Raw genomic sequence first — 18,313 nt, 5'->3', positions numbered from 1 at the left:
AAATGAATAATCATATAGTTACAAACTTTTTTTATTCGTGCATTATTGGGCAAAAAACCATGGATAAAAATCAGTTACCAAGCCCCCACCCCCCTTCCCCCCCCCCGGGCGGTCGGTTCTTCCTACGGCCCTGCCTTTGATAAAAGTTATCAAAATTTAAATCTATATTTTTCAAAAAACAATTTTTTTTAAATGAATCTTGATCCTATCTTTTATATGTGATTTTAACAGGTTTTTGTTTCTATACTGACTTTGATTGAATTCAAAATTTTAATTTAATCTTATTTTTAATTTCCTTTAATTTAAATGCCTAATAAAATTCTAACATTGATACTTAAATTTGAGCTAAATCGAATGCCAATCTTGATTTTTTGTTTCAATTCTGAATTCTGCATTATTAATCTAAATTCAAAACCTGACGCAATTCCAGATAAGGAATTTTATGAAACTTAAACCAAAAAGCGAAATTTGTGTCAGAACCCTTAACCAGAAATCTCTTATTATAATTTGTGGTTTTCAATATAAGTTTTTTTTTCAATTTTTAATTCGTTATTGAACTTTTTAATTTAAAAATAATTGTGAATGATGAAATTGTTTCACATTTTTCAATTCTGGACTCATGAATTTTTCTTATGTTTCAATTCCGCATATAAATTGAGGATAAAAATTTCAGATACAAATCATAAAAATGGTTTGAATTTTTAATATTGAAATTGATCCAAACTTATAATCAAGAACAATAAACTGGATAATTACTAGATATTTTTTCGCAAGTTTCCGGGCTGGGTCAATCCAGGCAATTTTATTTTAAAACCTGGCGAAATAAGGGCATTCTGTTTCAAAATTTTCCCCAAAGTTCATCCAAAATGCAGGCTAATTTCGGAATTATTCCATATAAATCAATATGAAAAACACGAGGAAAACTATTTTCATTTTATCGAAACACATTAGCCGATTCAGGATCATATTAAGGGTTACCAAAAAATTGTTTATGTTTATTTTGCCAAAACTTGTTAAAAAAAATAATTAGGACGCTAGATACATAACTTTAAGGAATCAGCTGACATTTTGAGTTGAGTCTAACTTTTTTGAGATTCAATATTTGGGACTCAATTACTATCAACAAGTGATAAGTTTTTTAAAAAACTGTTGTAGAATTATGGCCCTGGAATGAGATTTGGAGGTTTTAGAATTGAGATTGTTACACTATTGTTACTCTTGAATGATTCAGTTGTTCATCAAAATTTGATTAGAAATGACAAATTTTATGCTTAGCAAAAATGGCATATTTGGACTTTCATGGGGGGTTTAACCCCCAAAACCCCCCTCCCCGTTCATATGGCCATGATTTTACGTGTATGTAATCCTCCTCCTTTCCCTTGTCAAATCTGGAGCAGGTTTTGAAATAGCAAAGATAAAAATTTAGCAGCTTAATGGCGTTAAAAAGGCCGAATTGGCTCCATCTGCTTTATGAGTTCTCTAGTTATGCAAAAATCTTTACAAAACCCTCCCTCTTCCTTCCAAAAACTTCTAATTCCAGTCATTTTTTTTCCCAAAATCCAATAAGAACATTTGTGTAGCCTTTTTAACACAGATTCCATTCTATGATGTTATAATTTATTTCAATGCAGTTAAGTTTGATTTTTCGCCTTCAAAATATTCTAGTAGAATTAGGGTTTCCAAGCTGTTTTACACATTTCATCTGTTTTTAATTATCTTCAGTTAGTTTTATCTGCCTAATTTCTAATTTTGAAATTTATTTTTAACTCAGCTGTTTTTCAAGTCTCTGAGAAAACTTTAACAATATTGATACAGATTAAAAATTTATAAAAAAAATGTAACAATTTACTGACCTCGAGTTTACATCGTCGAACATTCCGGTAGCCTGAATGAAGAAGGGGCAGATCACGGTGGTGAAAACTCCATTTGCACCCATATATTCCAGCTCTATCCGAAGTGCTTCATCGAAACCCACCTAAAAAAAAAAAAATGCAAAAAACACAAGCGCAACAAAGAAAATATTAACAATCCACCTAGACGCACAGAGGTTGCGTTTCCGGTACGCAATACCTACCGCGGCAAATTTGCTCGAACAATAGTCGACCAGTTTGGAAATTCCGACGTGACCCGCCAAGGAAGCGATGGTGATGATGTGTCCGTGGTCCCGTTCCAGCATCGATGGCAGGAAAGCTTTGGTGGTCTAAGGGAACGGAAGGGAAGATGCGGAAACGGTTACAAAAGATCGTTGATTCATCGAGAACCTTATGGATCCTTCCAAAAGGAATTAATGTTTAATTAAACAGAGATTGGAATCTTCCAAGAAGCAATGGTCTGCTTTGTATGCTTTCGGCGGTTTTTCCGCGGACAATCGAAGCCCGAAGATAATCATTCTTGCAAATCACGTTCCAATCACTGGGAGCCGACACTCAGGCAACAAGAATGAAAACAAAAATGACTGTCCAAATGTGAAGAGTTCTTTTTAACGTCTTCACCCACTTGGTATTAATTTATTCGTCCAGATCAGTATCGGGAGCGATGATCGCACCAGAATAATTATAACAAACATGACGGAAGCTTCACTATTTTCAATACTTCACGCTTTGGTGACCGAAAATTAAAAAAAAAAATGATCCCTTTGTTACCTACTAATGAATGTTTGGAGAGGATTTCTTGGAGCCACTTAATAGCTGATCGTAAAACTGTGCGGTTTGGACTATATGAACTATGCATATCACACAACGTTATTGTTAAAGGTTTGTAGTAGCTTCAAAAAAGTGATTGCTTGTTGGACAACTTTAGGTTGTAGTGATTCAAGATTCAATATAAATGTGTTGTCAAGCTTACCCAAAAGTGTGCCAATATGTTCACGTTGAACGATCGCTCGATCAGCTGGTCCGGAGTGTCCAGTAGTGCTCTGCCGGAAACAACGCCAGCGTTGTTGAACAGAAGCGATACCTGTTGGGAAGAAAAAAAAACGAGAGTTTTTAATATAACATCAAAGCACCGGTTTCTACATATTCGTATGCCGTAATAACATACAAAAAAATAAATTAATTGAAAAGCATAATGTGTCGTCTTTCCTACAGTGGCAAAGTTTCGATGGATTAACTGAAAAAGACATTTTTACAAATTTTATTTTAAAGATTTTCTTTAAGCTGTTGTGAATACATCGATGTATTTTCAGATAAAATATTGGTAATTGTTGCTTCTTCTATGTAAATAATTGAGTGTATAATAGACTGCCCCAAATTTGTATGGAAAATTCAAAACCTGTAAAATGTTATGCGCTGCAGGCTGAAATTGATCCTAGTCCTAGTACAAGATCTCATGCCAAATTTGGGCCAGATCGGATCACGGGAAGGGGTCGCTCAACGAGCCTGAAGTTTGTATGGGATTTTGAGACATTTTGTTCGGGAGAAACATGAAAAACCAGTTTTTCATCAATAACTTTGGTTCTCGTCGGCCGATTTTTTTCAAAAACGGGTTTTCTTAAAGCCTAAATTATAAATAATATTTCATCCGAAGACTGCATTTCAATTAGAGTTAAGACAAGAAAGTTATTAGGCTTCAAAAATGGGCTAACTTTTTTAAGGATGGTATTCATCACTGTTAATGAGTCGAGGCGGTCGAACATATTGACGCCTCATTAATAGTGCTGAATACCACCGTTAAAAAAGTTAGCCCATTTTTGAAGCCTAATAACTTTTTTATCCTAACTCTTATCGAAATGCAGTCTTCAGATGAAATATTTGTCATAGTTTAGGCTTTAAGAAAATCCGTTTTTGAAAGCAATCGACCGACGGGAACCAAAGTTATTGATGAAAAACTGGATTTTCGTGTTCCTCCCGAACAAAATGTCCCAAAATCCCATACAAACTTCAGGCTCGTTGAGCGACCCCTTCACGTGATCCGATCTCGCCCAAATTTGGCATGAGATCTTATACTAGGCCAACGATCAATTTTAGCCTGCAGCGCATAACTTTTTCAAAAGTCGGGTCATTTGGGGCACTCTAGTGTATAAGAAAAAGCGTTCTGATAACATCATTTTTTTATTCGACTTAGCGATGGGTGCTGACCATGAGGATGGCATCTCTATCCTAAGCCATTGATATTGACAAACATCAACATTACAGGTCCACGATTTTGTGGGTCCCCAACAAACCTGACATTTGCCTGCCAAAGGACCTGAACTAAATATCTAATCTCAGAGAATTATGATTGATTGTACACTAACAAAACATTCATTCCAATGGTTCCACATTCGTTGAAATTTTGACTTTCCTACTCTGTACTTCTATATACTTTAAGAGGAAAACACCATAAACTTCTCTCCCGATGCACAATAGGGAAAAATGTATAAACCGCGAAGAAATTCAATAGCTTTCCTCCTACATGAACCAAATCTATGAAAATATACTTTTCTTTAGTAAAAATGTCCGGAAAATCGATTGGACATCAATTCAGACGCCGCACAGTGGGCCAGGAACCACACTTTTGCGGTCAAAATTGACTGCAGGCCAGAGGCTTCGTTGTAGCTCATCAGTGTCTTCGACAAAGTTACTCGACTATATTTGCGCTATCTATTGATGGATTTTATTTAGTTCTATTTTTCTCCGCAAGATGGCGCCAAATTTTAACTTTTTACAGAAGCAAGATACAGGCATGGTTTCTTCTATAAAGTTGTTTATTCTACCTTTCACATCAACTTTGTAGAACATTGTTAAGCTCTATGTTGTGTATTTACCTTGCAAAAATAATAATTTACGGAAACCTTGCAAAAAATGGTTTTTTTCACATATTTTTGTTTTAAGCTATTCAATACCTCAAATTTCTACAGTATTCGATTGGAATGGACTCAAGTGAGATATTCTAGTGGAAAACTTATTCGTTTCGCAGATTTTTTTCTGTCAAAATCGCAGAAATAGGTTAAAATTATACATTTTTCAAACTACAATAACTTGCTTGCAAGCAGTTTGGCATACCTCATTTTTCCAGAAGTGACAGTTGTGATTATGCATGTAGAAAATGTCGGTGGGTTCTCGTGGGTTCCTTGCCAAATGCTTTGGTTAATTTTAAATACAAATTCACATATTTTTAGACCTTTTTCAAAGAAAACATCCGCATTTCTCGTAGAATAGTCGAATTTTCTTCGTTTTATTATTGATTTAGTCAATTGCGATGCTTAATTTAGCGATTAAGCACATTTGGTCAAATCTATTAAAAATGTTAAAAATAGTTTAAGATTTTTTTTTATTAATTAGAATTTTTTTTTACAAATTTGAAAGTGCGAAAAATGTGCGAATTATTTATTCAATCATCGACTCAACAAGCAAAATATTGATCCAATAACTGAACGTTGAAAATTCGACTTTTCTACAAGAAATGCGGATGTTTTCAATGAAAATGGTCTTAAAATAAGTGAATTTGAATTGATAATTAACCAACTTTACTAAATCATTTGGCAAGGAACCCACGAGAACCCACCGACATTTTCTACATGCATTTAGATCATAATCACAACTATCACTTATGGAAAAATGAGGTACGCCAAACTGCTCGCAAGCAAGTTAGGCCGGAACAAATTTCAAATCCTTCTTTTGTCACTCGGAGTTGGGACGTCGCGAGGGGGGGGGGGGACAATAAAAAATAATGCGAAAAACAAATAAATTGGAATAAATTGCACGGAAGCTTGTATGCAACAAAATTTCATATTATAATGTTGCACAAAACCTATAAATCAAGTAATTTTTTATCGAATAATTCAATGAAATCAAGAAAATAAAAGGTGAAATAACTCCCATGTTCTTAAATTTAATTTTTAGTCTTGTAAACTTTCAGATATTGGAATTTTTTATAGGAATTTACATAAATTACTTCAAACTTTATTTATTTCCCTCTTCGAGTTTTTGGAAATTTCGAAGGGGGGGGTGACAAAAGAAGAAATTGATATTTGTTCCAGCCTTATTGCAGTTTGAAAAATGTATAATTTTAACCTATTTTTGCGATTTTGACAGAAAAAATCTGCGAAACGAATAAGTTTTCCACTAGAATATCTCACTTGAGTCCATTCCAATCGAATACTGTAGAAATTTGAGGTATTGAATAGCGTAAAACAAAAATATGTGAAAAAAACCATTTTTTGCAAGGTTTCCGTAAATTATTATTTTTGCAAGGTAAATACACAACATAGAGCTTAACAATGTTCTACAAAATTGATGTGAAAGGTATAATAAACAACTTTATAGAAGAAACCATGCCTGTATCTTGCTTCTGTAAAAAGTTATAATAAACAACTTTATAGAAGAAACCATGCCTGTATCTTCCTTCTGTAAAAAGTTAGATTTTGGCGCCATCTTGTGTAGAAAAATAGAACTAATTCAAATCCATCAATAGATAGCGCAAATATAGTCGAGTAACTTTGTCGAAGACACCGATGAGCTACAACGAAGCCTCTGGCCTGCAGTCAATTTTGACCGCAAAAGTGTGGTTCCTGGCTCACTGTGCGCCGCAAGAGCTTACGAACGGAGATAGAGTGTCTTTTTAACCCCTTATTCCCTTATATTTCATAAACGATCCAGAAAAACACTGGATTGTACTAGATTTTTTTTTAACAAAATCAGACCAATCTTATATAATTTTTCCCGAGGAATGTTTGAGACTGTTTGAGCTGCCACACATCTTATAAAATGAAGCTATGGATGATTTTACCGTCGATGCCCCTATATTTTTCATTTAATTATAAAAAAAGTATTTCCGGCCTTGAAAGTTTTGAACCAAATTAGACCCCGCTTATGTTAATTTTTCGAGGAATCAAATGAAGGCTAATTGAGTTGCCACACGCATCGAAAATTGAGTTATGGCTGTTTTTATCCTAAATTCCCCTACAATTTTCAATAAATTCAGAAAACACATGTTCGGACTAGAAAATTTTGAACCAAACGAGACTTATCTCATGTGATTTTTTTCCGAGTAATCGAGAGAAGTCTTTCGCATCGGAAACTGGCTTAATGCCTGTTTTATTCCTCAACACTTTTAATGTAGTTCAGAAATGCTTGTTCGGACTGAGAAATTGCACGCATCGACAAATTGAGTCAGGTCTAATTTGAAAACTCTAGGGGAATTGAGGGTTAAACAGTCACTTATCGTATTTCTTCGCGGTTTATACCCTTTCTTCCTATTGTGCGATGGATAAAAAAGAAGAAAAAAATTCTTGCTTCATAAGCAGTCTGCTATCCTTCTACTCTTGACTCAAACATTCTGTCAGCGAAACTTTTTATTAAGATTTTCCCAGATATTCTAGTTTTATAGATAAAACCCTCTTAGGCCACACTTTTTATTAATTTAAATAGATTACATTATTACTATTTCCGGCATCACAAAAGAGTGTCTTTGATTTTTTAACATTACATACTTCAATTCACTTAACAACTTGTGATGACTTCAAAACGATTTGACTTATGCTTTCAAAAATATCTAATGACACATTCCACGCACTTGTACTGCTCACAAATGATTTCTATCTATTCTCGAATAAAAAAGTCTCAAAATCGTCAAAAAAGAGAAAAAAAAATTAACATATTTTTTATAATTTTGCAATTTTTTTTTTTGAAAACAGTGTAAATTTTAACAACTTTTACAAAATAAAGAATAACAAATATCTTTAAGGATTGATTTTTTTTAAATGTGTAAAATACGTTTTGAGGCCAACAAACACTGCTTCATTGTGCAGAAAAAAGAATTTGTTTATATTCAATGGAGTTGTTTTAAAAAGCGAACAGAACAGTCGCAAATAAGTGAACTCACGAAAAAAGGAAACATTTTAAATTTATGAGGATTCTTTTAGATTTTCTAACAGATAGATTCTGGATCTTCTTTGAAAATGACGAAAAAATAATGAAACATTAAAATTTGTAGAAATCGGAAAAAAGATCCAGCAGAGGTACAACACAAAAATTTATTTTATGTATAAATTTATATGAGAAATATACTCTGAAAGTTGTCTTGATCCTCCAGATAGTCGGATTTTTACAAATCGAACACTATTTTGGTTAATTTTTTTGAATCATTCATAGTTATGCAAAAAATAAAAACAATAAAAAAAATTATAATGAATGTTCAAATATACATCGTGAGAAACAGTAGTAGTTTTTATGTATGATTTCTAAATATGTTGTTATGTTAAAAGCGAGTTAAAATAAGGAAAAAGTTACAAAAAGGTACTGGAAATATAAAATTGAACAGGAACTACAAGATATTTTGTTTAAATTGAGTGAATTCACTTTACAACTTTAAAGAGGCATGACTTAATTTGTTGTTGTTCAAATTGAAAGCTATGTATATCATAATGTGGGTAATTTATTCGTTTACAACTTGTTCTAAGACATCAATGTTCTATTTCCTCAGAAAGAACAGTAAATTAAGGTGATATGTACTGAAGTTAATAATGAAAACTTCTAGCGTGAATTCACGTTACAAAAGTAGTCGATCGCAACACAAACACATTAAATTTAGTGGCCAAATCATACTCATTTCAAGGGAAATTTAATTTGCCATCGAATTCACGTCACGGTAGAATGTGACTTATACCTTTTTAGTTTGGTTAAAGAAATAAAAATTAAAAAATTATTGTTTTTTCAGAGTTGGGAAAAAATAAACAAGAAGAAAACTTTTATTACTTTTTTTCTCAGAATTTTGAATTACTAGCGGTTTTCAGTATGATTAATTAATTAAAACCAGTTAAAATTTTCAAAATCTTTGTGATGTTCTTAATTGTGTCAAAAAGTCACTCAAATTTGTACTTATTTTCAAAAGTTATTGTTGCAGTTTTTGCAGACTTGAAGCTACATGTTCTTGTGAAAAATTCAAATCATAACTCAAATACACATACCTTTGTCATTTTTAACGGTAATCATAGAAAAATTATCAGCTTTTCGATAAAATATGAAACAAAGTTTTGAAGCATATTTCTTTATGAAAAGTTGCAAATAAGCTTTGAAATGTGTTCAACAATTATAAAAAATAATGCGTTTTAAGTACACTGTAAAATTTGCTTTTACCAATGATTTTATTAATGAGATTTAAAAAAATCAATGCGAATATTGAAAAATTATTTGACCTGGCTCCACTGGGTAGCATTCGAAATCAAAACGTTGAAATTTTCAACTTGAAAACTCAACCGGTTTCTCGAAGCGGCGAAAACGGCAATTTTGTCTTAGGAAAATCGCGTTTTGGGTAAAATTAATCGTTTCAACCTTGTTTAGAGGTTAGGGCTGAGGCCTTCCGGTAAGGTAGTCTTCGTAAAGAACTGTCAATATATCCTAACACCGAAATGATAAATATTAATCTATTCTACAGTTTTGAGATGAAAAACATCCTTTATATCGTGAACTAATAAAGTTTCATTTAGTTGAGAACTCAAATTTTGATGATAAAAAAGTTTGATTTTCGCTAGGGTTACCAGATCCCCCAACACCAAAAAGAGTACATTGAGATCTTTTACCCAAAAAGTGACGGGAAACGATATAAACTTCGGTTTTCTGAGCTCCCAGCCATCAATTTAATTATCGAGCTTTGCAAAACAGAAGTAAAATCTATTAGATCTAGGTCAGAGTTCAAGAGGGGTTTATTATCAGGACTTGCAGATTAAGAACGACATTATCTTTAAAAAAAACGAACGAATAAAAACTTAGCTAGGAAAACACATCAGTATAACACATTGTAATAAGTTATAAGATTGTATCTTACGTTACAAAATGGCAATAAATAAATAAATAAATAAATAAATAAATAAATTAAAGGATGCTCATATTTCGTATTTTCCGAGGAGACTACTACTACCTTGAATAAACGGAGTTCTACTGTAATTGGAAACAGAGATATTTCAATTCAATCAAATGCTGTCAATTTGTTGAGGTTATGCAAAAGGTGGATTATTTGAAGAGATAACAGTATTTAGAATTTAGATGTTACTGATGCTGAGAAACCACAAAAAAAGTTATAAAACAATCCATTCCCATTTTTCGTTTTTTTTTATTGACGCGTATATCCTTTAAAATCAATATTCAAGCATAAAGCATATTACCTAAATTTTGTTTATATTAATTATTCTTGGCATACTTAAAGGCGCTTATCGCACTCACTTTATTACGAATTCATGTTAAAGAAAACAAGATGTTAAAGTAATTTGTTGTAAGCGGTATTCCATTCGTTGTTTTTGCATTAAATGTGAAACAATCTCATAAAATGGAACATATACATAGATTTTTCTGATCAAATATCTTTTAACAAAAAAAAGTACATTTGGTAAAATTTCACAAAAAGAAGAGTACGCATATTTCTCGATCGAAAAAGAGTACATGTACTCTTAAAAGAGTACGTATGGTATCCCTAATTTACGCTGTTTTCAATTATATACCGTTGGATAGGTGAAAGCCTCGCCAAAAAATTATCTTATGGTTCAAAAATGATGGTGTATGGTTTAAAAATGAAAATTCTAAAGTATTTATACAGAGAAAATCAAGCAATGTTTGCTTTGATATACATGCAATTTCGCCATAAAACATAAGTTTTAATATTCATACAACTAACCTAGAGGAATTCCGGAAAATATTCAAATTTTCAGTATAGAGCTCAAAACCGGTTTTTGCAATAATAGAAAAAATTGCAAGCTTTGAAAAAAAAATTGAATTTTTAATTTTTTCAACTTTCCGCTTATAATCTTAAAAAAAGCTTTATATGAATTTTTTCCAACCTTTTTTTGATTTTGAAACTTTGTGCGACGCAGCTTGTCGGTTAACAAAAAAAAAATCCCACATCTGAATCGACAAGATCGATTTCAAAACAGAAAAAAATCACATTAGATTGATATAATTATTTCATTTTTTGTATGTCAAATCAAGTATTTTTTGAGAATACAGTAGTTTTTCGAATTTATCACGGTAACAAAAAAAATTCACTGTGAATTTGGCAAAACCGTGAATTTGGCAAAACTAAAAATCAAACTGGACAAAAATATTTTCATTGTCTCTTATCAAGAATTTATAATGTTTTCAGTAGTGAAAACGTTTTGTATACATAAATTTTGATCATGAGATGTAATTATCAAAATTTTATAAACACAAAGGATCGATTTCGGTTAAAATTATTCTTGCCTATAGACATTCTGAGATATTTTTTTTTATTGATATTAAACCATGTAGAATATCAATTTGAAAGTCTTATTAAAGTGAACTATTAAGTTTTATATGGAAATTCAACAGTCGTTATCTCTTATGTCCATTTTGATAAAGGGTTTAAAGAAAACTGCTTCGAAAAGTTTACTTTTTTGAAAAATGTTTTCATCCTTTCATTTTCATATGTAGAAAATCAGAAATTTTAGTCTTTTTAACATAAGGCCAAGCTAGCAGAATTTCATTTTGATAATTCGAAATTATCCATTCAGACAATACCAAAGGCTGTCCAATCGGGATTGCGCACGCCACTCTATCAAATAAACAAATTTAACCCTCATCCGCATAAGGGTGTCATTTTGACACTATTGCAAGTTTGAAGGCTTCCAACTTTTTTCAGAACCTACAAAATACAAAAATTTCTTCGGGGACCCTAAATGAATTCAAAAGTTCTTCAATATTGTATCTTTACTTTTTTTTATGGACGAACCCTGGAAGTCTGTCAAAAAACTCCCTTTTACGACTTAGAGTGTCAATTTGACACTCCAAATCAACACCCACCATACCTACTCGGAGAGCAAACAAACACGTTTTGCTGGACGCGCTGCTTGTGGTTCTAGAAATTCAGGAATGATTTTACGTTTATAATGTTCATATTTTTGTTAAATCTCACAGCGTGAATTGTTGCACCTCACTAGAATGTAGATTAAATTTGCTTTCCAATAAATATACTTTTGATTGGTCCAAACAAAGTAAAAGCACAGAAAATCCGGGTTAAACCTGACGGTGGACCACAAAACCAGATGAAATTTCAATTTGTAAAAAAATCGCGCAAAGTAGTGAACTTTGAAAAATTCTAGTAAACTCAATTTTTGTTGCATGGAAAATCTAAAGACAGCAAAATGTTAGAATTTTAATAGATTTTGTAGTCATATTTTTTCAGAAACTCTATCATCACTCAAACAGTATTTACAAGCGATCGAATGACCACTTTTTCAGACCATTTTTTTGAAGTTTTTGCGACCATTTCATTAAAAAAAATTTAAAAAAATATTTCTTGGCTTCATGATGTAGACATTAACTTCAGCTTTCATATGCATAAGACAAATATTTTTTTGGACGTGTAATATATGAACTACAGCAGTTTTCCATGTTTTTTCGGATTTTTTTTTCTTTCATGCTGAATAACGAGAAAACTAAAAGCTTTAGATATATATATTATGTTCTAAACATATTTTACTGACATTACAAGGTTTCTATTGATAAAACTTTTGTTTAGATCGGTTGAACACGCCAAAAGTTATAACGATTTTAGCTTGTAGTGTCAAATTGACACTCCTAGTGCTGATTAGGGTAATGAAATCTGATGCGGATGAGGGTTAAAAAAAATCAGAAACACGTATCTATCTCTTTTTAAAAACGCTTAAAATCACTTACATCTTTATATGATTTGCATAACCAAAAAAGTTATCTTTTTTACAGCGGCTCACCAAGCACAAATAACAACTATACAGCTAAACTAAGCAGTTCGAAGACATTTTCATATTATTGAATACTTTTATGCCTAGCATAACATAAACTATAAAAAATATCATAAAGAAAAACGCTCTACGCTTTGAAAGAGAATTAAGGCCCTGGAAATGGTTTCTGAATGATTAAAAAAAAGCGTGATAAAATAGAAACAATAACTGTGATAAAATCGAGCTTGAATAGAAATCGAACATTCATAGAATCGAAAAACTACGGTAGTTACAAAATTTGAGTAAGATTTTTTATCATTAATTTAATTTATTGTGAATTTTTGTTCGACCATAACAGTGAACGTTAGGTGAGTTCAATTCTATTCTATCTGAATTACCTTTCTAGAAAAGTCGTGAATGAACAAATATAGCATTTGACCAAAACTATTAAGCTGTCAATATTTTTTTATTCTTTTGTTGGTCCATATATTTGAACATTAAATAATCCTGCTCAATGAACTTAATGTTCTCCGTTAAATTATAAACAAATTAACGATAATTAATTATATTAGCTTAAATTTAGTTTTATAACAAAGAACAGACGTACAAGCTCGAAAAAAAAATCCTAAAAAAAAGTGTGTAAAATTTAAAATGCTGACATCCAAAATAAAAAGTTGAAAATTGTCTCGAAACAGTGCCATCTATTGTGACGTTCAAAAGTTACAAATCAAATTTCCAAGTGCCCAGTTTTTGAAAAGGCGTAATCGCATATGAACTCATCAATAATTAAACAAATACCGCTGTAAAAGTACTGGTGATAAACTTTTATTTGTTCGTTTATTTTGGCACTTCTGAGGCAGTCGAAATAACTTACAGTTTTACAATACGTTTTTGCACTTCTTGAATCAAGTCAATAAGGAATATTTTTGACGATCAGTCTAACCCATCAGAACTGATTCTAGACATCTCAAAGCTGGTTACTTTCAACTATCACTTTTGCATCCCATTGTCCAAAATTTAACCCTTCTAGCTTAAAGGAAATAGCGATTAACTTTTAAGATATTTTTCCATGATTCAACGTGACGTTTAAGTGTTATGAAACTTGAGCAGCAATTTTCTTGAAACATGCCAAAAAGTTCATACGACCTTATCAAAACTGACCAAAAATTATGTTTTTTTCTCGGTTTGGTTTTGAAAGCTCTGTTTAGTGTGTTTTGAGACATCTGGTGGCCCAGCCAAAAAACAAAAAAGGGTTCAAAACGATCGTTGGAAATTTAACAGAAGTTTCGTGGGCTAAATTGTATGTCTGTTCTTTGTGATTTTAGTATGTAAAAGAACTCAGTAGAAGAGCGAAAAAAGCCCAAACTTTTCATTATAACAAAAATGATAACTTTTCCAATTTTTAAAATAAATTTTAGATTTAATGAAAGTTATTTAGGATTTGTAAAGAAAATGCGAAAAATTCCTCAAAATCAGTAAAAAAAAAAACATAAAAATTCATATTTTGTTTTGTCTTTACTAGAGAGACTTTCAGCCTTTGGCTGGTTCGTCTCTACACGAAATCCATTATTTTTATAAGAGGTTAATTTAATTTAAAAAAAATAACACTTGAGTTTTTTTTTTAATTTTTTTGTTATTTATTTTGTTACCTTTTGCACATCATAAATTTATTTCAAAACATATTTCTTTTATAATCGGACAAGGTTATATCGTTTTTGCGATTTCCATTATTTATTTTGCTCATCACATGCAACCTATGAATGTTTCAAAAGAAAACAAATCTATGTACTAATACATAGTTAAATTCACCTTTCGGCTCGGTTTTAAAAGTGATAAGTTTGATTTAATTTTTTTCTGTATTTTATATTTCTACAAAAAACATAAACCTAACTAGTGTACAAAATGTGATGTTTTTTAAGTTACGTAAATGTTCAATATTTTTGAAGAAGATTTGTAGAGTCATGACCAAAAAATCTGTCACATTTCCAATGATGGAACTTATATTTTTGCCGAAAACGTCATTTTTACGAACCATAATAAAACAAAAATGAATTGAAAAAGGGTAAACAAGTTTTTCACATTTTGTTGGTTTGATATGGCTACATGCTGTCGGTTTTAAAGAAATCGAACTGCAGCCACAAAAGAATTTTGAAAACTTATGGAATTTGTGAAACTACAGATTATTGTGCGATTTAATTTATCTTGTATGAGAATCAAAAGAAATCAATCGTTTGTGGAATCCACATCCTACATTTTTAGATTCAGATGTAACACTCATTGAAAAAATGTTGTCTTATAAATACACTAAGCTTATTAAAATTAATGTAGAAATATCAAACTATACTAAAAAAAAAAATTTTTTTTTTCACGGCATCTAATGTCGAAAGATTTTCAGACCTAAAATCAAAGTTTGCCAGTATCTTAACGAAAGTTGTGTTCAAATAGGAATAAAAACCCTTTTTTTTTTTGTTTTCCTTAAACTGAATTGTTTTATGATTTTTCGGAGATGGAATAATATTCCAATTTTCAGTACAGCCTTACTTAAAAAAATTAAAGTTCTATTTCTATATCGAAAAAAAAAATTGCTTTCTATTATCCACCTTTCATTGGGATATTGGCCCCTTATGAAAACATTCAAAATGCAAATTAAAATGCCTCCCTGGCGCTTGCAAAATATGGTCGGTTCTCACAAGTTCACACCAACAAACAAAACCTGCAGCACTTATTATTAATTAGCGAATTAAACTCGATTAAAGATCATTCAAGGGAAGATCTTTGCTCTCGGTGACCCTCTTCGTGCACCCCGTTTATTATCGAGTGGCTCACACTAACGCGTGTATATCAGAGACTAATTGTGAACTTAATAGATTGACCTGATCATGGGCGCGGTGTGGAAATTGTTTTGGGGAGCTCTCATTAAAAAATTATCATGCATTTTAAACAAACTTATTTGACAAACCTTTTGTAAAAGTCGAGAAATTTTGATAATTTCATCAATGTTGACAACCTTTGCAATTTTGACAATTTTAATAATTTTGAAACTTTTGACAATTTTTTTTATTAATTTTTTTTTAAATATTGAAAATTAAAATTTTGACAATAATGATCATTTTGAAAATTTTATAAAAATTTGACATTTTGAAAATTCTGACAGTATAAAACATTTTGACAATGTCAAAAATTTCGAAAATTTCGTCAATTCTGTTTGGATTTTCCAGTAATTTGTTTAAAACAAACTTCCGCGCCTATGTTTAAATTTCGTGTAATAGTTGAGCTATAGTACACGTAACCTGGTTCAAAAACTTGATAGGTAGATTGTTCTGCGTTAAATCGACTCGTAAGAGCATACAATTATCACATGCACGCGTTCTCGGGTCCTGCCCCAGGTGGCAATTTCGTTAGAACGCCGGGTCTCTAATGCTACAGCCTGTGATTGAATTTCTCGAACGAACAAGCCGCAATCGATACAATCGGCGACGACCGGCTAGGAATGACCTTTTCTGATGACAAAATCGGAAGCGAACTCGCGGGAGAGGTGAGCGCTGATTAAATGGGATGCTGTATTTAGAAGTTCACCAGAAGGTGTCAGCTGAATAAAAGGGAATTGATATCGTGCTGAGCGATGTCGCTATATTTCTAGGAATTGTAGCCTATCATTTGAAGGTTTACCATACACTGCAGTTAACTCGCAAATGAAAGGCCCTTTTAGTAAATGATAGTTTACGTGGAAAGGACGCACAAAGGCAATAATCCTTATCTGATACTATGGCACTATGGTTGAGACATAGAGCTCTATTGCGTAAATTGGTCACTATAAATAGGACAACATTCTACTGTGTCTAATGGCATTATCTTTTTTTTTACATTTTCGCATACTTACATCACCCACTTCCTCTCGCATTAGGTCGGCAAACTTGTAGACCTGTTCTTTGTTAGAAATGTCCACCTTGTAGCCTTTGCAGAAGCCACCCAACGATTTGACAATTTTGACCGTCTCATCGATACCTGTGGAATAGAATGAAAAAAAAAAATAATAATAATAGAATCTCATGCCATGGTAAAATGGTTATTCTTGTAAAATATTGAATTTCCATTCGAACCAAATCCTCATTTGTCTTTCTTCTAGAGTTTTTCTTCACATTCTACCAGAAGACATGTTATAATTTTCGCTTCGATAATGAAGGAGAATAAATGCAACCTTAAGACCAGCTTCAGTACTCTTCCCGTGCAATTGTTAACCGGTTTGAACTTGAAAAGCGCAAAACCGAGACAGCTAATTAATTTTCTTTTTATGACTCCGTGCAATCGCCGCCATTGAGAGGCCGCCCCACACTCTCTCCTATTGTAAAAGTTATGGCCCTATTTAATTACACGGCACTCGGCCATTGGTCATGCTCAGCTGGGTTCAATTGAACCCTGCGCGAGGTTCGTCGAAGTAATGAAGCTGTAGGGGAGATGGGGGCATAATGGCCACCTTAAGGAAAACGCTTATTTAACCATAGAAAATAGCTATAATATGGAGGATACATTATTGTTTCGTGTTCAGACACTTGAAAAGCCTATTCCCTAACGGGCTGAAACGTGAAAAACTAGATGAAAACGTTAAAAAATGCATTTTAAAATTTTTTGCCAAAAGCTGAAAACCAGCCACTGTAGAGGCATAATGAGAACCCCCCTGAGGCAGTATGAGCACCATTAATCAGGGCAAGATGTGCGTTTTCTGTCGGGGAATCTAGCAGCGAATTCAACTCGATGAAGTCAGGTTTGTCGTAGATTCATCAAACAAAGCAATAACAAAATAATCTAGGTCTGTTTGTAGAATACAATCAATTCACGCACGCTCATACATTATGGGCTTTGTTTGGAGGATGATGCTACTAGCCGTAAAATGTAACAATAAAAAAAGCGATCATGAATTGTAAATGGAAAAAAATCACCTCGAACAGAAATCTAACGCTAGTCTTTTAATAACCTCTCCGACACCTTACCAATAGGCTGAATCGTCGGATGAAAACTAGTCAAGGTGTGGCTCTATAAATCAATTTTAATTCGCTGCTAGATTCTACGGCAGAAAATGCTCATTATACCTCGATAATATGGTGCTCTATATGCCCCTAGTCAACAAATTTAAGTAAAAACGTGTTTTAAAATTGATTCAAGTGAAAAATCAAAAATTTTATGATGCTGGAAATTGAGAAACAATGTGTAGATCATGTTGCAGTGCGTACATTTCAGATCAAGCTGATTTAATGGTCATAAAAACTTATTTGGTGGTGCTCAAAAATTATAATATTTTCGTCACTTGAGAACCTTGTTGGTTATTATTTAATATTTCTGTAAAGATGAAAAGGATATTTCTTTTTTGGTGAAAAATTAATACTAGAGGTAGTACGAAACAAGTCCTCATGAAAATTTGTTTAAGAAAATACGTACTTATGTAGAAAAATGGAGTGCTCATTATGCCCTGGGTGCTCGTTATGCCCTCATCTCCCCTAATTAGGTGATGTTGGGGCTCAACGCTCATCAGAATTTATTTTTGGATCCTCGTTTGTTTTGAAAAAAAAACAAGCTTCGATAATGAACAAGAATTTTATTTTCAAACGCGTACAATAAACGAATGCTAACATGTGTGTGAAATCTACTGAACTGCTTGATAAATTTGATTAACTCTCCTTCCCCCTACAT

The 18,313-nt window shown here is 32.3% G+C and overlaps 1 protein-coding gene across 3 annotated transcripts in view; it reads right to left on the bottom strand.

Moving 5' to 3' along the window:
• Positions 1 to 18,313, bottom strand: part of LOC129744860 (short-chain dehydrogenase/reductase family 16C member 6) — a 110,957-nt gene that overhangs the window by 8,982 nt on the left and 83,662 nt on the right. For all 3 annotated transcript variants that reach the window (XM_055737600.1, XM_055737599.1, XM_055737601.1), the window contains exons 4-7: positions 16,509 to 16,633; positions 2,845 to 2,955; positions 2,075 to 2,200; positions 1,854 to 1,975 (exon numbers count right to left, since the gene is read on the bottom strand). In XM_055737600.1, coding sequence (XP_055593575.1) covers positions 1,854 to 1,975; positions 2,075 to 2,200; positions 2,845 to 2,955; positions 16,509 to 16,633 — 484 coding nt within the window. The remainder of the gene's footprint in view (positions 1 to 1,853; positions 1,976 to 2,074; positions 2,201 to 2,844; positions 2,956 to 16,508; positions 16,634 to 18,313) is intronic.

Source organism: Uranotaenia lowii, chromosome 2, assembly GCF_029784155.1.
Source record: "Uranotaenia lowii strain MFRU-FL chromosome 2, ASM2978415v1, whole genome shotgun sequence".
In the NCBI taxonomy this organism is placed as follows: Eukaryota; Metazoa; Arthropoda; class Insecta; order Diptera; family Culicidae; genus Uranotaenia; species Uranotaenia lowii.
The sequence above is the reverse complement of the archived record's forward strand: the minus strand, read 5'-3'. Positions and strand labels throughout refer to the sequence as shown.